Source organism: Tachypleus tridentatus, chromosome 1, assembly GCF_004210375.1.
Source record: "Tachypleus tridentatus isolate NWPU-2018 chromosome 1, ASM421037v1, whole genome shotgun sequence".
NCBI classification, from domain to species: domain Eukaryota; kingdom Metazoa; phylum Arthropoda; class Merostomata; order Xiphosura; family Limulidae; genus Tachypleus; species Tachypleus tridentatus.
Genome location: NC_134825.1, coordinates 66,380,895 through 66,401,314, shown reverse-complemented (window position 1 = coordinate 66,401,314; position 20,420 = coordinate 66,380,895). Strand labels below are relative to the sequence as shown.

Below are 20,420 nucleotides of genomic sequence, written 5' to 3'. Positions count from 1 at the left end.
TGGAAAATCATTATATATAGTGGTAGTATTTAGATAGTGCCTCGTACTAGAATATTTAACTCACTTCCGAACTTGTGAAGATCGGACAGGTCAGGGGAATTTTAATCAGTGAAGTTTATTAGACAACCAGCTAATATTGTTTTTCAACTATAAACAATTGTCATAAAGATATATAATTCTGCATTACATTTTGGAGAGCGTAGTATAATACAGTTATCTTACACTGAAATGGCTTGTCGATTTAGATAAAACTTTATCAAAAACAAAAATCACATTGTTACCGTATTTTACACCGTGTAAGACGCTACATCGAGAAGATGCACCCTAATTTTTGAAAGAAAATTCTAAGAAAAAATATTTTGACTCAGCGACCAACACCTTGATGCAGCCTTGACTTTTTTTTCAACCCACTGAATAAATACAGTCAAAGACAGTGGTATCGACAATATTAGTTAAATTGAATGTTTTATGCTATTGAAAATACTTGTAATTGGTAAGTAATGAGATTACGATCTGTACGAGAGGCCGTTTTGAGTCGACATTAAGCAGACCTCTTGTCTTAACCCATCACTTTTTGTTTTGGATGTCTTCCCCATCCGTGGAAGACGCGTGGGGATTTTTCAAGGTATTGTTTTTTAAAAGTGTGCGTCTTACGAGGCGTAAAATACAGTACATAATTCAACCGAAATTAATATGCATGATATGTCGGTTTTAGCTCTGAAAAAAAGTTGTATTAATTTGTTTAATTAATTCCTTAAAAAATCATTATAGTGTATGACAGATAAAACCACTGGAATGGAAACAGAAGCCATTAGTTTATAAATGTAATGTTGATTTTTCTGTTAACACGTGTTGATGAATAGTCTTATGTTAACACCAAGTCTGCGAGTGTTGAGATCAAATTCGGTGATTGGGTGGGCTACAGAGGGGTGTCACGTTTTCCTGTATTCAAGTGTAATCTCATAACTAGCTCGATATGTTAACCTAAAAAAGAACAACATTTTGCTGTCTAAATAACTCCTCTCAATAGTTTTCAGCCACTAAGAAGCAGAATTAAAGGGTTAGCCACAATATGTTCCTCTTGCAAAAATAGTAGAAGTGTTCGTATTGGCCAAATAAAAAAAGCACTGGATCCTCAATGGTCTGAAACGGAAATAAACCATTGAATGATCTGTATTCCCTCATTTGCATTGCCGATGTTGTTGCTGCTACTGCTCGCGCCATCATAGCTGTTTTTGCTACTTCCACTGTTGATGCTGGTATGCTACAACTACTGCTGCTGTCTCATTTTTCATACACTAGAATAACTATTGCAAAAGATTTGGCTAGTAATTTGTCTGCATTTACAATCAGAGACTATCACAACAAAGTCATTGATAACTGGACATGCCACACTACTGTTCTTGCACACGTTGCTGGTGTATACCGTCCTTGGTATTCTCTATCGACAGATCTTGTGCAAAATGCAGAGAATACAGCTTTATATAGCTGAAGAACCAGATATTATAATATGCAACATGGATATCCACTACCATGTTTGATATAGGAATATAGATAGAGATGCGAGTTTTACTCTTTTATAAATTGGAAACTAGTGCGAATTCGTCTATGCTGGTAGGTAATTCAGATTCCAGATACCACAAGAAGTTTGAATCTGTATTTAGAATTTAAAGAACAAGAAACACAGTGCTGGAAAGGTGTTTGGGAATCAACACAAACGGCTTGCTGACTGGGTATTAAAATGTAATGTAAACTAGAAATATAATACAATGTTATAAAAAATATCAACTGTTTTTTTTTCTTTAGTAATTTCTTTACTATACCTTTATGGCAAAGTATTTAAACCACCAGTTAGGCCGAGTGGTTAGGTCACTCGACTCGCAATCTAAGGGTTGTGGGTTCGAATCCCAAACAAGCTTGTTCTTTCAGCCGTGTGGAAGTTATAATGTATGGTCAATTCCACTATTCGTTGGTAAAAAGAGTTGGCGGCGAGTGGTGTTAACTGTGTTACTACTAAATTATGGACTATTAGCGCAAATATTCCTCGTTTACATTTGAGCGAACCTCAGAACAAACCAAACTATCCTAAGGTTAGCTAAGCACTGTTAATAGTGTCTAATTCTGTGACTTGCAAGTTGTATTTGTTTTAAAATTTCCGGTTACAGTAGAAGATAGTATTGTTATTATTAGGAAAGCAGGTCATTGAAGCGAATTCTCTGTAGTTCTTTGTTGTATGAATTTACGGACCGACATAGAGGTGTCACAGTTGAAGTAACTGTTAATTTCGTACTTTCATAACTAAATTAGAATGTATTTCTTTATTTAAATATATCCAGATAATTATTTTTATAAGTTTTCGGATCGGGCGTGGCTTAGTGGTTAGTTTGCTGGGCTGTGAATATGAGGGTTAAAGTTTCGAGTCCCATTGCCAGAAAATCTCGCTTTGCAACTTAGGGTTTTAGGTGCATTTTAAGAGTGAAGAGTACATCGTTTATTCGATTCAAGTAATACAAGGATTGATGATGGGTGCTGTTGACTAGTTGTCTTCCATCTAGTTTATCAGTTCAATATCAGAAACAAATTTCCATGCACATGTCTTGCATGTAGTTATGGCATCCTTGTAAAATGAACGTACAAAGGTTGTAAAGATGTACTAGTTCTTTTACGAAGGTAAATGTTACAAGCACAATAGTTATCCCATAGGATATTACATCATCTTGGCCTTATTTCTGTCTCTAGTCCATTTAGGCAAGAGCAAGGCCATCTCAAGTGATGGTATAGATACATTTACAAGTTAGCGTGAATTGTCGATCTCTCTTATATATGTTACAGAAATAGTAGTTAACATAGGTAACCTAAGGATTGCGGGGTACCACATTACAATCATCTGTGACTTGTATGGTATTACAGTAACCTTTACCCTGTACTTGTTCTGTGCGAATTTAGTTTCAGCTCTCTGTCCAGCCTCACTAGCCAGTAAAAGACGGCAGAAAATAGAACCTGGTCAGTTTGACTCAACAAAAACTGCTGTGAATAAAAATCTCTTTCTTATTCACATATTTTTACTTGCCTTGCTATTTGTGTTTGAAATATTAGTCTGCATGACATTTAAGGTTGGTTTTGGTTATTTGGCGTTTATTGGCACAAAGCAATTAGGCTATCTGCGGCGACATTTAAAGAACCGTATTTTGCGAATGCTTTAACTACCTTACTAATATAAAAGGAACCTTTGCCCTGATATTTCAAGATCAATATGGTGTACATGTTTATGCTGTAAAGATGAATTAAAGTACCTTTAAGAAACATATTACAGGGTAAGCCGTAAAATTAATTGTTTGCAATTCAAACAAAACTTAATAGGATTCTTTTTTTCATTGATCTTAGCGGGCCTTGATGACCCTAGTTTTAGACTCATCGCAGATTCATTTGAGCAAAACGTTTAGCACATTGGTTATTTGTTGTATTACATATTTCATGTTTAAGCAAGTAAATCTTTATCTCATTGAGCATCAATTTGATGTGATCTGGAGTCGCTTCGTCGTTCATTTAGAATTTCCGGCCCTTATAGAAAGAACAAATATATTTTTTCATAATGTTGTTATATACCTTTACAGAGAATTCGATGCATTTTATTAAAACGACTGAATATGTAAATCGACAAGTTACGTGACATAACCCCAGTCGATATAAAATCGCAGTGGAACCGTGTGTACCAGAATTAAATTTTGACATGATGGGTGTTGTGTGATGTCACCGAAAATTGGTTGATTTTTGTAAGAGATACATAAGATATGAGAACTAACGAATAGAAACATCAATCTCAGTAGCCAAAATGATATTGGTTTAGCAAGATAATATTTCGAGTCATACTTTCTATTCAATCACCGCGTACCACATGCTGATGAATGAAACAGGTATTCACGCTATTGCATAAGAAGATGTACTAATAAAATATCTGGACTTAATACCTATGGATTTATGAGTGATCAGGACGTTGAAATAGGCACTGAGAAACAGACATCCTGATAAACTAGATGGATTATGGAAAGCAAGTATGGATGCATAATATGCTTTAGACATGACAGCCTTACAACAGAGCCTACTGCACTGGAAATTACGACAGTGCAAGTCTATTGTTAAGATGCGCTGGCAAGAATAAATAGGACTTTATGGGGAATATTTAGACTATCTTGTACACGTATGTTAGAACCCGTTCTGACGAACAGATAAGCTTAGTTCTATTCCCTCCATCCCCCGTCATCCCTTCTCAAATATTAAAATTTCGAACGTGTGTACATATATATAATATGTATATGTGTGTAATATTATATTGAACATGACTTAATGGAACTTTGATATATTTTTACGAATGTGATAATATTCACATTATGACATTGATGTATGAAATATACTTCAAACGAAATGTACTATTGTACTTTATAATGTATTAAAAGAAAAAAAATACATTTCTAGGTGTCAAACAAACCACCCAGAGAAAAATAAAGTAGAACAAAATACATTTGCTGATTTCATTTTAATATTATTTGACACAATAGTTATTATAATGTAAGCTTTATTCTTAGTATATTTTATGGTAGACAGCATAATTGTATTTTATAGGATAAACCTACTGTTTACTTTTTTCACATATTTATTTTGTATGTGAGGATAAATGTGTGATGTATTAATAGATGTATAGTTAATGATTTGTAACCAAATAGGCCTATAATACTATATTCTAAATCACATGTTAACTCAAACTTACTAAAAAATGTCAAGTCCGCGTATAATTTATTTGGGAAATGTACGTGTTAGTGATAAAATTACCAATTCTGCTAGCAGACTATAGACGCTTATGTCAACGAAAAATTTTCATTTTGCGCACTTTCACGTAATAGAAAATTGACCTGCGTAGTGAAAGCGGCGTACAAACAATCAAACAGAGAATTTTTTTTTTTTTATATACATATGAATTAAGTCAGTCTGTTTTGACATGTTTAAATATAACTATCCAAAATCAAATGTAGATGTACTTTGGCATTGGCTTTTGTTTTGTATTTCACGCAGGAAAACTAGTTATTGGTGTCTCGATTCAGAAACACAATAAAGATATTTAAAATTGGATCTCTGCGTTTGTCAAGCAGCACCACTTATGCTGCATTATCTTTCTCCTACATTGTGAGTATCTGACTTTTCATAAACTGACTGTTCTTTTTATTTATTGTTTCTCTGTATATAAAAAAAGGTTCTCTCTGTGCGCATTTTGTATACATATATTGTGATGATTTTTAATGAATTTAATAAGCACTGTAATATTTTCTTAGATAACACTTTAGGTTACTGTCTTTTTTTATCGTAGTTTTTTCCTCCCTACGTAGAGACACATTTAGTGTTTATAGTAAGTTAATCGTTTGTCCAGAACTCGTCAAAAAGAAACTATTAAGGTAGGCTATCTATACATAGAATTTTTCCTGGTTGAATACAGTTAAAAGACCTGCTGTATGCAAATGTTAATTAAAGGTATTTCATCTTTTGTTATACGTCATTAAATATGTGCTTTGTTTTGTGAAATATAAAAAATGATCTTGATGCAATTCCTTTACAAACTATTGTAAGTAATGAAATATATAATTCGCTCATTGGGCACTGACAAAAAGTTGTCTTAATAGGACTCCTTTATGGTCCATTATATCTCATTAAACATGCACTTTTTCTCTAGTAAAAACGTAATCTATATATACAATTCTTTCACGTTCCATTATATCAGATTAAAGCATATGAAACCTTGAACTGTTTACTGCAGTTTTATCGTATGCAGTATTTTTTTCGCAGCTCAAAATTTTAATTAGTTATAAAAAATAATTGGCATATTTTGTCTTTTAACTCACAGTTGTTTTAATTCAATGAAGAGAAACGGTAGCGAACATAGTTGAAAGTATATTCATCAACATTGCGGTTCCTTGCTCTCTCTCTTATTTTTAAGGTTACGATCTCAAACGCATTTGGGAAATCTCAAAATAAATTAAAAGTATAATAAATGAAAATGTTGTTTATGATATTTTATCTGTGTAGACAAACATAACAAAAAAATAAGGTCCGTTTAAACCTTTTTAACCCTTATGATCTTTCAGGATATGAGACTTGTCTTTAGCCAGAGGTTACTTACTACTGATAATCAATACTTTCTCCTGAGGCGGAGCGTAAGTAAAATGTCATAACTTGGAAAATATGACACCACACTCCGTGCGTTGGTTGGGATCGGCATTCGCTTTGTTCACCATACTGTAGATAGTTATTTCCTGAATGTTTTGAAGTACATTATTAGTTTGATGGCACCTGAAAATAAGCTAATTGATCTAGAAAACAACACCTCATTAAATTTCTGAAATGCTAGAATGACGTATCAGTAAAGGTCCTCCCATTCTACTCGTGAATATTAAATAACTTGCTGTTAGTGAATACTTACCCTCAAAATATAATTTTTGCCACTTATACGAAAACTATTTGTGTAAGAATTAATGTACGTTCTAGCATTTCTTAACCCTATGAAAAGTAAGAAAATGGTGTTCATACACTCAAGTGCCCGTAAGATTAAGGGAAATATATCTGAACTTTACTGTGGAGTTTGGTATGGTTTGTATGCTGGCCTGCACACCAGATGTTTAGCTGGGCGAGACTTAATATGCCGCGGAACATATTCCACATTTAACTTTGAAGGTGGCACTCAATTCTGGTATTTGATTTAAAATAACTGCATGGACTGTGGGTGCTGCTGAATTGTCGCCATCTTTCTGGTCAATACTAAATTAGGGATGATGCCTGAATTTTTTTTTTAATTTGGGGGGGATCTGCTTTATGTGACGCATAAGGTATCCTTTAGGTGGAAGATACTAAATACCGAACTTTTCTATTTTTTGTTAAGTTCTGGGGCAAGCATGGTGTAGTAGCTAACTCACCTGACTGAGAATCTGAGGGCTCATGGTTCGCGTCCCTTTATCGCCAAATTTAATCTCGAACCTTGGAATTGTGGTACATTAAGATTGAGTGCCAAATTCCACTATACAATTGAAGTAGCACAGCAGTTGGCAGTAGACGCTATTGACTAACCGCTTTTCCTCTAATATAGGGTTTCCCAACTTTTCACCGCAGCTCCATCTTCAGCAAACAGTGAACACTCACGACCCCTTCTAATACATTTTAAACCATTAAAATATTTTGTTAAAGTGGTAATTGTTAAGGCAGTAATAGTCAATTCTTATGGCGTAATTTATCAATGGGACCAAGTAGGACAGGTGACTAGGGCACTCGACTATCTGTCTGGGGATCGCGGATTTGAATCCTTGTCACACTAAGTATGCTTGCCCTTTCAGCTGTGGGGAACGTTATAAAGTCAATGTCAGTCCCACTATTTGTTGGTAAACGAGTAGCGCAAGAGGTCGGTGGGTGTGATGACTAGCTGCCTTCCCTCTAGTCTTTCACTGTTAACCTAAGGACGGCTCGTGCAGATAGCCTCCGTGTATCTCTGTGCGAAATTCAAACTAATTTAACAAATTTAACTTCGAAACCCTCCAAACTTTTCTGTCCGCTCCTGCTACGCTCGCAAAGTTTCCTGTCCCCTGAAATTTATAAACGCTCACTAGGCGGCGGTATCGTCCTGGTTGGGAAACTCTGCTCTGATTTATCAGTTCAAAATGAGAGACAGTTCGTGCAAATGTTCCGTGATTTTTCAAAACAAGCACTCAGACTGTCAAACTAGCTGTGAGAGAAGCATGATACAATTTCTTCTGTTGTGTGGGTAAACAAATTATGTAATTTATGAAACTTTCAAGCGACTTTAACTTCTAAAGAAATTAGTGTGTAATAAAAGCAGTATCGGTAGCAACGAATGCTATATCTCAGCACGGTTTTACATGGCGTTATTTGAACTACAATCTGTAGTAATTAATTACCCTTGTGTTTGGCTATTGAGGCATAAGGTAAAGTTTTCGAATTCTCTGATGCATTAATTTCGTATCGTCAGCCATAAAAGTGAGAAATTTCACTGCTGAATAGACAAAACTAACGATTTTACAACCACTGTGTGTCTTAATGCAATTTTTACGCTTAAGGTAGAAGTACTAATTATCTTGCTCATATAAAAACGGATTGTAATTATACATTGCTCAATAATATTTCAAATTGCATACAGAAGAGATTGGTTGGAAGAATGAAATATTAGGGCATCCTAATGTTTAAAAATAACAAACAGTGAATAAAAACTTTCTTGAGGCATAAATAATAATTACCAATGTTTTCAGTAGCGTTATGTTATAAAGATGAATTATTTAATTGGGAAAATATGATTTAACGTGAAAAATTGGGAAACGTGTGTTATGGAAGAATTAGTATATGCGAAAATAGAATAATAATATTTAGGTTTCAGACGACGGAATAAATGATTGCGTGTATATGTTATTTCATATTTAAGCGCTAACTTTAATAGAACTCAGTCAAGTCACAGGTCTATTCTGTTTTGCTTTTACGTTATTGTAAATTTGAGGAACGGAAAAGCAATTTTAGGTTTTAACGCTTTGAAAACGTTTTAACCTTAATTCTTGCTACCACCATTTATCATGTAAAATATATATCCTTTTTATACTGTGAAATACCCAAGCTGTACTTGGCAGAAGTTTTCTGCCAAGTTTTCTGAAAAAACAACAACAAAATATTTAAATGGATAAACTTAAATATATTTCAAGTCTATCCCACATTACAAACTGTTCGCAGCATAATATCTTTGGATGATTTGACAGATATATTTATCTCTGACATGATACAAATATGTACGTCTCAGCTCTCGGTATCACTAGGTTATTTTTAGGTAAGTTATTAGATTATTATCGTTATTGCGATACAGTTGATGGATTTCTTTCGAATACAGCAGTTTCAACATATTGGTTTGGTAATAGATTTGGTTTTAAGCTTTAACTTCAACGTTATAAAAAGAAAATTGTAAAACAATTACAAATCGGAGTATTTTTTATATTCATAAGTCGTCATAAGAAAGGAATTTTTCCTGCTGTATAAAATTCACCAATTTATTATGTATGCTAATCTGTATGACATACAACAGTCCCCGGTGTCTCAGTGGCAAGTCTGAGGGATTTTCATGCTAAAAATAAATTCCTATACTTAGATGGAGATAGTACAGAATCTCATTGTACAGCTTTGCGCTTAACAACAAACAATATACAACCAAATGTCACCTACTGGTTTAATTCTTTCTTTAGAAAGATACAAATTTATCATATTTATGTAGTTTCAAACTATCGGTATGATTTATGAATATGCTATAGTGTACAAAACTATAATTTTATTGTAAAAAACATTTTAAGTAGAATAATCATGTCAGTCGTGTGGTCTTTTCTGTCCTTACTGTGAGTTGAAGTAGTTTGATACATTAAATAAGTTTGATGTGATATTTTTTGCATTTCAAAAGATTTATAGACCCCACTTTTAAATACAACACATCTTTTTCTTCGTGTGTTATTTAACAAAACAAAGTAGTTTAAACTATTTTTGTTGTTAGTGAAAAGTAATACAAGAAACTGACGTACGTGATGATGTGGTCATTAGTATACGTGGTATTCTTGGTGACGAGAAATCCAGTTGAAATAAAAATATATCTCAAAACTTGAAGATGACCTAGGGAAGATAAAACGTTGTTCTCTGCTTATCAGTAAAATTGTTAATACCCATACCAGCCGTTCTGAGGTATACATGATATTATTCTGTACAGTTGGATAATCAGAATATATAGAGCTACTTATAGGATGGTGTTTTGGGCACAGTTTCCGTTAAGTCTGAAGTTAAAGGCTGCTTGTTTCTACATCTCCAGTTTATATATATATATATACTCTCACATAAGTAAATTAGAAATTAAGAGAGCGAGATGTGGGTGCTCAAGCCCACGACACCCCACCTCTTTATCACCCTTCACAGCCTGCAGACAGTTGTGGGAAGGTGACTGCTCTTATTAGTTAGAATAAAAAATTAAAATAAGGTACTACCATTGGGGAAGTAAGTAAGATAAAACTTACCTCTTGAAGTTAGTATTCCTGCCCCCAATATGGTAGAGGCACTAATTAATACATCAGCAAAGTGATAGTTTACTGTGACTGTCGTGCTTTTATATGCGGCTTATCGTGTATATTCGCATAAAGTAGTGCCAAGCTCTTAGATGACCTTATTTTTAACTAGAAATTTTTAGTAATTTTTAATAGAATTTCTCTGATTTTAATTTCTTTGTATTTATTTAATACATTTTTGTATTTATTACAGAATAATTTAATAATTTTATCCAAATTTTTATTAAATCCATTAACTATTAATTTTCGTATCAGTATACCACCATTAGTAATAAAATACTGTAATTTATTTCAAATTTTGCAATATTTGAATAACTGCAAAGCTACAATATTTATATATAATAGATGGGTATGATACATTACTATATAAGGAGGGTAAACCATAAATTGAAAAATCAAAATCTTTTCTTTTGTCAAAAATATTTATATCCTTTTTATCAATTACTTTAACTTCCAAATCTAAATAACGTGCATCTGTATTAGAAATTGAAGTATTTTTAATTTTTATTTCTTCTGTATAAATGGTGTCAATAACATTATATATTTCAGAATTATTTATGCTGATTAAATCATCAGTATATCTGTAAGTTAAAGTAAATATATTTGGATATGTATAGTTTTCAATGAATATATTTTCATAGTAATATAAATGTAAATTTGCTACACAAGTTTAATAGTTAGCTTCCATTGGAACTCCTATCACTTGTTTAAAAACTTGTTTATTGAAAAATATAAAATTATTGTAAATACAGAAACTTAATATATTTTTATGTTTTTGGAGCTATATTTTCTTTTTTCCAATTCTATAAAAGGATACCAATATTGTTCTATTGATAAATTTAAAACAAAGATTAAATCTTTTAATGGTGTTGTGGTATATAATGTAGTAAAATCAAATATTTGAATACTATTTACTTGCTCACACTTTCTTAGACATTCTAAAATAGATTGGTTATTTTTTACTGTCCAAAACGTATGTTTTTGTTAATACTTGCATTTTCTATTTTATCAAGTCAAATACTAAATAATTTATTTAATAATATAGCCAGTTGTATGATAATTGTTTTTACTGAATTGGAAATAAATCTGAATTTAATTGGAGATTTATGTAATTTTGGAATAGGATAAAGAAATAGCAAATCTACATAAGAATTATGTTTAGAAGAAAGTTTGTGACAAGTTTTAACAAAATTATTAATTACTCTATATTTGGATTGGTTGAGAAGTTTAAAAGTTTGTGCGTTATCAATTACTTTTATCATAATTAATGCATAGAACTTTTTGCAAATTATACCAATATTACAGTTAGATTTATCAATAGGAACTATAACATATTTTTTGCAGTTTTTTAATCTTATTTTTTAGCTGATTAAATGATAAATCTGTATGGTATTTTTCCAAATTTATGTCGGATAATTTTTTAAAGTACATATATATATATTTTTATTAGTAAGCTTCATAGAGGTCGTTGGTAATCCATGTCTCGTATACTTTTACACGAGGACGTAACAAAGTAACATTTTTGTATTAGGTTTATCTTTTGCTTCACGTGTTCAATGAATTCCAGCATTTTCGCAGCTGGGGTACAAAAATAATGCTCAGTATTAAATGGCATGTTTATTGTTATTTACCACTCAGTCTATGCCATTATTAACTGTTTTCGTCGCCTGTTTGCAGCCTTTCATTAATATGAATCACTCTTGGGATTGCGTCGTGTTGGAAGACAGGCGTCTTTTAAAATTTGCAATCTTTCCAGAGAAAGCTGATGTAAATATTTGAGGATGTTTATTTTAGTTGGCTCAAAAATATTTTCGGAACTAAAAGTTCTATATCCTATTACATATACAATACACATATACAATAGTACTAAACAAAGTATTTAATTACGTTTTTTTTTAATCTGTCTTTGACTCGCAGTGTGAAAAGCGTAGGTTCGATTCCCCATAAACTAACATGCTCGTCCTATCAGTCATGGGAGCATTATATTGTAATGGTCAGTACTACAATTCGTTGGTAAAAGAACAGTCCAGCAGTTGGCGTTGGGTGGTATTCAGTAGTTGCCTTCCCTTTTACCTATCACTGTTAAATTAGGGATAGCTAGCGCAGATAGCTCTCGTGTAGCTGTGTGTGAATGAAATTAACAACAGACCAAACTACCATTAACAAAATATGAAAACAAATAGTTTTTAAGATTTAGCTGTTTATGCAGTTTGTTGGGCAATTTGAATAATAAACTTTCATTATTATTAATACGTCATTAAACAACTTTATATTGACGAGAATCAAAAGTATTGTTGTTAAAAGATTTAACGGTCATGTATAAAATACTGTTGAGCACATACAACACGAAATGAATATTTTCTTGAATAATATTCAACTTAGCTCTTGAAATTATTCATGCTTGTAGTTCATATAATATTTAACGGGTATAGACTAATAAAAATGTTAGCGAGTAAAGGATATGAAGTTTAGAAATATTACCTTTATCTAACTTTCGATATGTATTATATAAATTATATGTAAAGCCACACACATACCATTACAATATATATATATATAATATTTGAACCCCTTACACGTTTCGTAAAATATACAATTTGAAATCTTTCTTTTGACCGTTGGAAACAAAACATTGGACACGTTACATGCAGACTACAGTTACGGCAGAAAGTGTTCGTACCTCTGCGTCCCGAGTTGTTTTTTGCTCATAACTTAAAAATTATCACGAGAATAGAAGTATAATATATTATAAATATTATACTAACACACATCTACATAGATGTTTGTGTAAATTAAATGACAAATAAACTGTTTATAAACAACCAAAAATAGGAGGAGCAGAAAGTGTTCGTTCAGTTCAGAACGTGTGAAAAAAACTGATATTCCCGTAAACATTTTGTTTAGTTTGGCGAATAAACTACACTATACCATTCCAGAACTAGACACTGGGTTCATAATTATTGGAATTTAGCCAGCAAAAATTTGTACATCCGGCAATTTAGCGCCGTTTTCGTCATTATCTGCTTGGTCATCATGGCGAACAGGAAACAACTGCCCAGTGATTTAAAAAACCGAATTATTGTAAGATACAAGTCTCGTGTGTCTCTTTCCGGTATTGCTACACAACTTAATGCGCCGAAATCTACTGTTCAAAGCATAATTGCTAAGTTTAAGCTTACAGGATCAACTGCTAACCTCCCTCGTTCAGGACGCCCCCACCAAAATTTCAGAGAACCAAAAGGAAGGTTCTCAGAGAAGTTAATAGGAACCCTCGTTTAACAGTAATGACATACAGAAACTGGTAAGGGAAACTGGGGTTGAAGTAAGCACTTCTACAGTTACGAACATGTTACGCTCTTCTGGGTTCAAAGCATGCCGTCTTCGTAGAACTCCATATTTAAAGCCTGTTCATTTAGAACCACGATTGAGGTATGCTAGAAAGCATGTAGATAAACCCTTTACCTATTGGAAGAGTATTCTTTAGTCAGACGAGACTAAAATCGAGCTTTTCGGCCACAATGCTGTTCACTATATTTTTCGTAAGAAGGGGGGACGAAATCTTCCAAAGAACACCGTCCCTACAGTTAAACGCGGAGGTGGCTCTATCATGCTATGGGGTTCCTTTAGCTCTTCTGGTGTAGGCAATCTTCACCGCGTCAACTGAATCATGAAAAAAGAAGAGTACGTTGATATATTAGGCACTTATATCAAGAATGATGCTCGGAAGTTGCGGCTTGGGCGTCGTTGGATCTTCCAGCACGACAATGACCCTAAGCACACATCGAAATATGTGCAATCCTGGTTGCAGAGGAACCATATAAGCGTTCTGGAGTGGCCATCGCAGTCACTCGATCTCAACCCAATTGAAAACGTTTGGCATGAGTTGAAGACCAGGGTTCATCAGCGTCATCCGAAAACCTTGCAAGAGTTGGAGGCCTTCCGTAAAGAAAAATGGAAGAAAATACCAGTCGAGTACTGTCAAACGATCATGGAGGGCTATGAGGAGAGATTGCGCCAAGTAATTCACCTGAAAGGCTACACAACTGACCATTAAAGTAGACGTACGAACACTTTCAACCACTCCTATGTTTGGTTATTTGTTTATAGACAGTTTATTTGTCATTCAATTTGCATAAAAATTTATGTAGATGTGTGTTAGTATAATATTTAATATAATATAATATACTGCACTTTCATTATCCTAATCATGATACTTTTTAAGTTATGAGGAAAAAATTACTCACACACAGGGATACACACTTTCTGTCGTAACTGTATTTTTAATGAGAGAAAAAAGCTTGGAAAATGAATCTTCTAACTATAATGTACGTAGTTTGTATGTCAGTATCTATATGTGTAACCAAAACTCTTACACCACCTACTGAATGACATCACAAACAAAAGCACAAAAATGTTCACACTTTGGGTATTCAAGATTCAGAAAATTAGAAAAATAAATGTGTTATGTGCAACAACCATTTATTTACCACAGATCATAATTTTAAATAAAGGTACTCTCCTTACAACAAGAACACGACTTCAATGAGGATTGTACGTGAGGGTTTGATTATATCTTTAATACCTCTTTTAATACATAAAAACATTACAGTTTATATCACTAAAATATATGAAAAGTTTGAGCTCCCTACATTGAGGCCCGGAATGGCCAAGTGGTTAGGGTGCTCGAATTGTAATCTGAGGGTCGTGGATTTGAATCCCCGCCACACCAAACATCCTCACCCTTTTAGCCGTGGGGGCATTATCAATCCCACTATCCGTTGGTAAAAGAGTAGCCCAAGAGTTGGAGGATGGTGATGACTAGCTGCCTTCCCTCTTGTCTTACACTGCTAAATTAGGGACTGCTAGCGCAGATAGCCTTCGTGTAGCTTGCACGAAATTCAAAACCAAACAATCCGTACATTGAATCATTGTGACGCAGTGAGTGTTGTATAACTAAAGAGCGCAATCCGAATGCATTTTCCGTACAGCATTTCCCAGGAAAAAAAAACAACATTTTTTTAGTAAATGTTCTTCTTTTCTAAATATTTTGCAATGAGGTATGAATACTATGTTTAGTTATTACTAGTACAAATAGCCGTCTATAGGACGGTGTTTCTGCTAATTGTGGTAAACTAAACGCTACTACTGAGACTGACGTAAATGGGTATGCTGACATAAATTAATTTACAGATTATGGAAACGCCTATAAATTAGGTACTCTTCGATTATCTAAGTAATTCTAGAACTATTTTCATTGTTGTTGTTGTTTTTAATTTGTACATCCTATACACTACAGTTTCTTGAATAACGTATGCGACTAGTTTACACAGGTATTTTATGTATAAATGGTACTTGTGTTAACTACCTTATCCAGAACAAACCATAAGTGTGCTATTTACTTTTTGTTAATGCATTCGTAGCCTTTCCTGGTGAATAGATTTAAATTGTAAATTTCAGAATGTTTATCCTTATCTATAATGAACATAGGATGTAAACTTTGAGACGTTAATGTAACTTGCTGATTTTTTTTTCACATCGTTAACATTTTGAAACTTTAACCACTTTCAATAACAAATTCTTATTCTGTAACTTGAACTTGTGATCCTGAATATATTTTGAATGTTATACAGGAATATCAGGAAAACTGTTGGAAAAGAAGGGAGTGAAGAAAATTCTCTACTCTAACCCTAACTTGGTACATATGAAATCAGAATATATTAACAGGTCAACGCAAGGTAAATTACACGAATTCTGTTTTACTTTTACTTTTCATTAAGCAGTTAATGTTTACAAGTGATTGAGAAGAACTATCTTGTAAGATTTTTACACCAGAATTTACTGATCTTATATCTATGTGTAATAGATTTTTAGAATGTGGATTATTCGAATTCATATACCGTTGTTAGATAGCTTTTATACTTTGTTGATGCTTCATGTGGGATTTTAATAGTCTCAAGCTAGCCTAACAATTAAACTATGATAAATTTGCCTTTCTTTTGGACAGTCACTTACTATATAGGCAAACGATTTTGTTTTCAGTATCCAGCCATCTCATCAGTAGCACCCTCATAGTGGCATAAGGCTAAAGGCATGTAACGCGAAAAACCGGATTTTGATACCCTTGATGGGCACAACGCATTTTTATAGCTTTGAGCTTAAATAGAAATTCCTTTGTAGCGTTACTCAAGGAATAGACACACCCTTTTCCAGTGTACATAGATTTCAGTACTCAAGCATGAATAACTGTGACAGTTATTATTTGAAATTTGGACATCGAGATACTTGCGTATCAAACCATATAACTTGACTGTAAATAATATATTTCTTTTTAGTATATTTCTTCCTTTATATATACTCCAGGCAATTATATAATATATGAAGACGTTTGTAGTTTGGTGATGTAACTTGTACCCACCCTTACAGGGCTTATGATGTTAACATTGGTGGATACTGGTGGATAAGCTGGATATTGATTTCAAATTAGTTACACTTAGAGGCTAACGAATACCGAAAATAATAAAGTAAAATCTCAGAGTCTAAATGAATTTCGAATTCTTAACTCATAATCAGTTGTAATAATTGTTACGTATTATTTATCCAGGATAAATCTCCAATTTATTTTATTATGTTAATGTATTACTATTTCAAATAACCGAAAATTTGAATTTCAATCTATATTTTAATAAAATGCCAATATGTATCAAATTTGTGTTATTTGCTAACAAGACTGATTGAAACAGTCTCCTTTTTCTAACACAAATATATATTAATATACAAGCATAAAAACAAAACAATTTATAATAACGGTTATTACTAATAGTTATTAGAAATGTTGGGTTATGTACAAGATTTTGCAAACCTACAAACTATACTGAGTTTTATATCCGATCTAGAACTGAGTATTTTATCGATGACCCATGTCCACGACGAGCAAATTAATTCTGAGTTGATATTGTTACGCCTCGCCTAAGCTAACGCTGTCTCTTTCTTGGCTGAATTCACACCGGATACCAGTTGACTCCTTCCAGCAAATATATTTAATGTCCTCGTAGAAATAATAACGTCGGAAGTAATTCACTGAAATTGAACGGTTTGTAATGTTCGAAATCTATAATGTTCCTGGTCAATTCTGTAGTTTTTCGATTGATAAACGTTAATTACAGTTATAACTTCCTAGGCCCATAGTAAACTGACTGTAGCTGTCCAAATAATCTTTTCTCATCTCTCGACTAGCGCTTTTTACAAGAATCACACGAGACTGTATAGCCTTCAATAAAGTTCGCTTTCAACAATACTGTCAATTTCTAGTATTATATACACACACAGTACATTGTTGATCCCTGCTCAAGAATTCTCAACAAGTTTCGAAAACGTTCGGGACTTCACGATACGTAGTCAACAATATACGTCACATACTGGAAAGAAAACTATATAGAAACAAATGTAGGCACTAAAATAAATGTACAACAGTAAATCTTTTGCATATAACTCAATAGTCAAATAGTGGGAACAAAACATGCATTGAAGAAAAACTTAACGTTCCACATAGAGAGCCGGTCAAAATTTGATGACAATGGGCATCGTATTTGCATTGCTTGCTTTTAACTTTTATTCTAATCGAACTTCCTCCGTGTACTTACTGCTATACTGTCTTTTCCATTTAACGCAGTACTTGATTACGTTTTGCATTAAATTCTTCTTTAATTATGCGCTCAAACTATGTATTTATTGCATATAAATTTACTTGTATGATTTGTATATTCTAATATGATTTACTATTGGTATGCCCCCCGCTAGTGCGGCGGTAAGTCTAAAATGCTAAAATCAGGTGTTCGATTCCCCTCGATGGGCTAAGCAGATAGCCCGATGTGGCTTGGCTATAATAAAGAAATACCATTGGTATTGTTAATGTAAACATTTTAAAGACATTGTAGCTGTGACCGTGAATAGCGTAGATTTATCTTCCAAGCCCAATAATAGTCAGATCTTTAAATAGGCTTTAAAGCTCACAGGTAGGTGATGTGCAGGCATCCATATCAGTAATTTGGTTAATTAAGTAGTTAATGTTTAGCATAGGCATCTTCCTTCCTGAGCTATTGGTTGATCCCATAATACAGATTTTCGCATTATAGTTATAGAGGTTTCAGAATAACCTTAATAAATAGAATGGACTTTTGATTATTTTTTGTACTGTGTTAAGTCTTACAAATGAAAGTGGGTCGTATTATAGTAATTTTTAAGACTGATTCTATGACAAGGCATTGCAATAAATGACTCTTCATTTTATATATATGTTAAGAATAGATAGATGAAAAGGGAATGAACCTGATTAAAGAGTTTAAATTCATATTGGATTCATCTGAAAGAAAATGAATCCTGTAATAATACGTCGACGAAGAATGTTTTGCATAATCCATTTCATCTATTTCATAAAAACGTTTTCGCTCTTAGTTTGTTTTTATTTCAGTATTTTCTAATAGCTGTGATCATTCGGTATTCTCACTTGTCAGCCCATTTCTTCTTTGTCCGATCCTTCAAAATTGACATTCTTGTATCTGTTAAGAAGGTCCTTAACAGTAGCTCAGCGGTAAAACTGAGGCCTTATATCGCTAAAAATTGGGTTTATACCCATGATGGACACAGATAGTCCATTGTGTAGCTTTCTGTTTAACAATACACAAATGAAAACTCTTAGAGTGCTTTATAATGCCGTTCCTTTGTGTTTGTATGTTTTTCAATCACCGTAATAAAATTACAGGTGGGAAGGGAGCTCAGACATTTTTATTTTCATCAAGGGAAGCTCAGACTAAAATAACTTCAGATTTACTGGACTAGATGATCAGTTTCTGCTTCTGTTTGTTTTCTAGTTTGGATGGTCTTGTCTAGAAGTATTTGAAAGTTTTCAATTGGACTACAGTGTTCATTTAACGAAATAAAATTAATATATAATTTATTCGTGCCTGTTTACGAGACACGTTTAACACCAGAGAAAATAACGAAATATTTAACATCTTAGAATAACGCAGTGCCATTATCATGAACTCGATAAATAATTTCCACGCCCAATTTAAAATGCTACTGCATAACGGTATAATTTAACAAGTTATTTGAACTTCTATGGTGTTTCGCGTGTATTTATTTTATTAGGGTGTAAACAGCCCATATGAGTGTAGCTTATGGTTTGTTAATTGTTACTACTCGAGCCGAAAGGGCGAATGTTGTAAAAATGAGAGCAGTGAAAACTTTAATCGAACCAAAAGGCAGATATTATAGTGATAATTTTCTCTCTGCATTAATTCGCAGGCTTCTCCAAAAACTAATCTCGACTCGTAATCTGAGTATCTCGATTTCGAATCCCCGTCACATCAAACATGCTCGTCTTTTCAGCCGTGTGGGCGCTATAATTCCATTATTCGTTGGTAAAAGAAGTAGCCCAAGAGTTGGCGGTGGGTGATGATGACTAGCTGCCTTCCTTCTAGTCTTACACCGCAAAATTAGGGACGGCTAGCACAGATAGCTTTGCGCTTTGCGCGAAATTAAAAACAAATCAAACCAACAACTAATTATTTGTTTTTAGTAACTATCTGTAGTTTCTCAGTTCTGCATTACTTTTATTTTTAACTATTTTTAACACTTATCTATTAGTGTTTTTTGCTTCATGTGTCGGAAATATTTTGTCACATCTTATTCAAAACTAAGTTATAAGATGGAAGCAAAGCAGAATAAAATTATAAAGAAGATAAGTGCAGGAAATTGGACAAAATAAAGACAACATCTCGATAAATATTATGATCTGCGTTGTGCAAAAGCTGAAACCAAATAAAGAAAATTCGACATTGTTGGCAAACAGTTAACACTTTAATTGGGGTTGTCTACGAAGTATTATCGAAACGTAGTGTTTTAAACGGTGTCATCAACGGTCTCTATTTTTTTTTTTTTAATTGTGCAGTAGTACGTTTTTAATTTTATTTGCCTTTGCACGTGTTAATTTGTACGTCTTATTTATTTTTATGGAGTTGGTCTACTGAGAGCACCAAATACGACCTTGTACATCTGATAGTGATATTTCGCCCCCCAGTGGCACGGTGGTATGTCTGCGGACTTACACACTAAAAACCGAGTTTCGATACCCGTGGTGGGCAGAGCACAGATAGCCCATTGTGTAGCTTTGTGTTTAATTCTAAACAAACAAAGTGATATTTCAAGTACTAACAATAGAGGTTAAATATGACAGCTAGATTCGGTGCCCTAGCTGTTACTCTTTGTTCTATGAATCAAATTAAAACAATTTCG

General features: G+C 33.3%; 1 protein-coding gene across 8 annotated transcripts in view; it reads left to right on the top strand.

The window, feature by feature from the left end:
- The window catches only part of LOC143250856 (calmodulin-binding transcription activator 2-like), a 188,657-nt gene that overhangs the window by 41,354 nt on the left and 126,883 nt on the right, over positions 1–20,420 (top strand). For all 8 annotated transcript variants that reach the window (XM_076501984.1, XM_076501968.1, XM_076501986.1 and 5 more), the window contains exon 2: positions 15,758–15,862. In XM_076501984.1, the coding sequence (XP_076358099.1) occupies positions 15,829–15,862 (34 nt within the window). In that variant the 5' untranslated portion in view covers positions 15,758–15,828. The remainder of the gene's footprint in view (positions 1–15,757; positions 15,863–20,420) is intronic.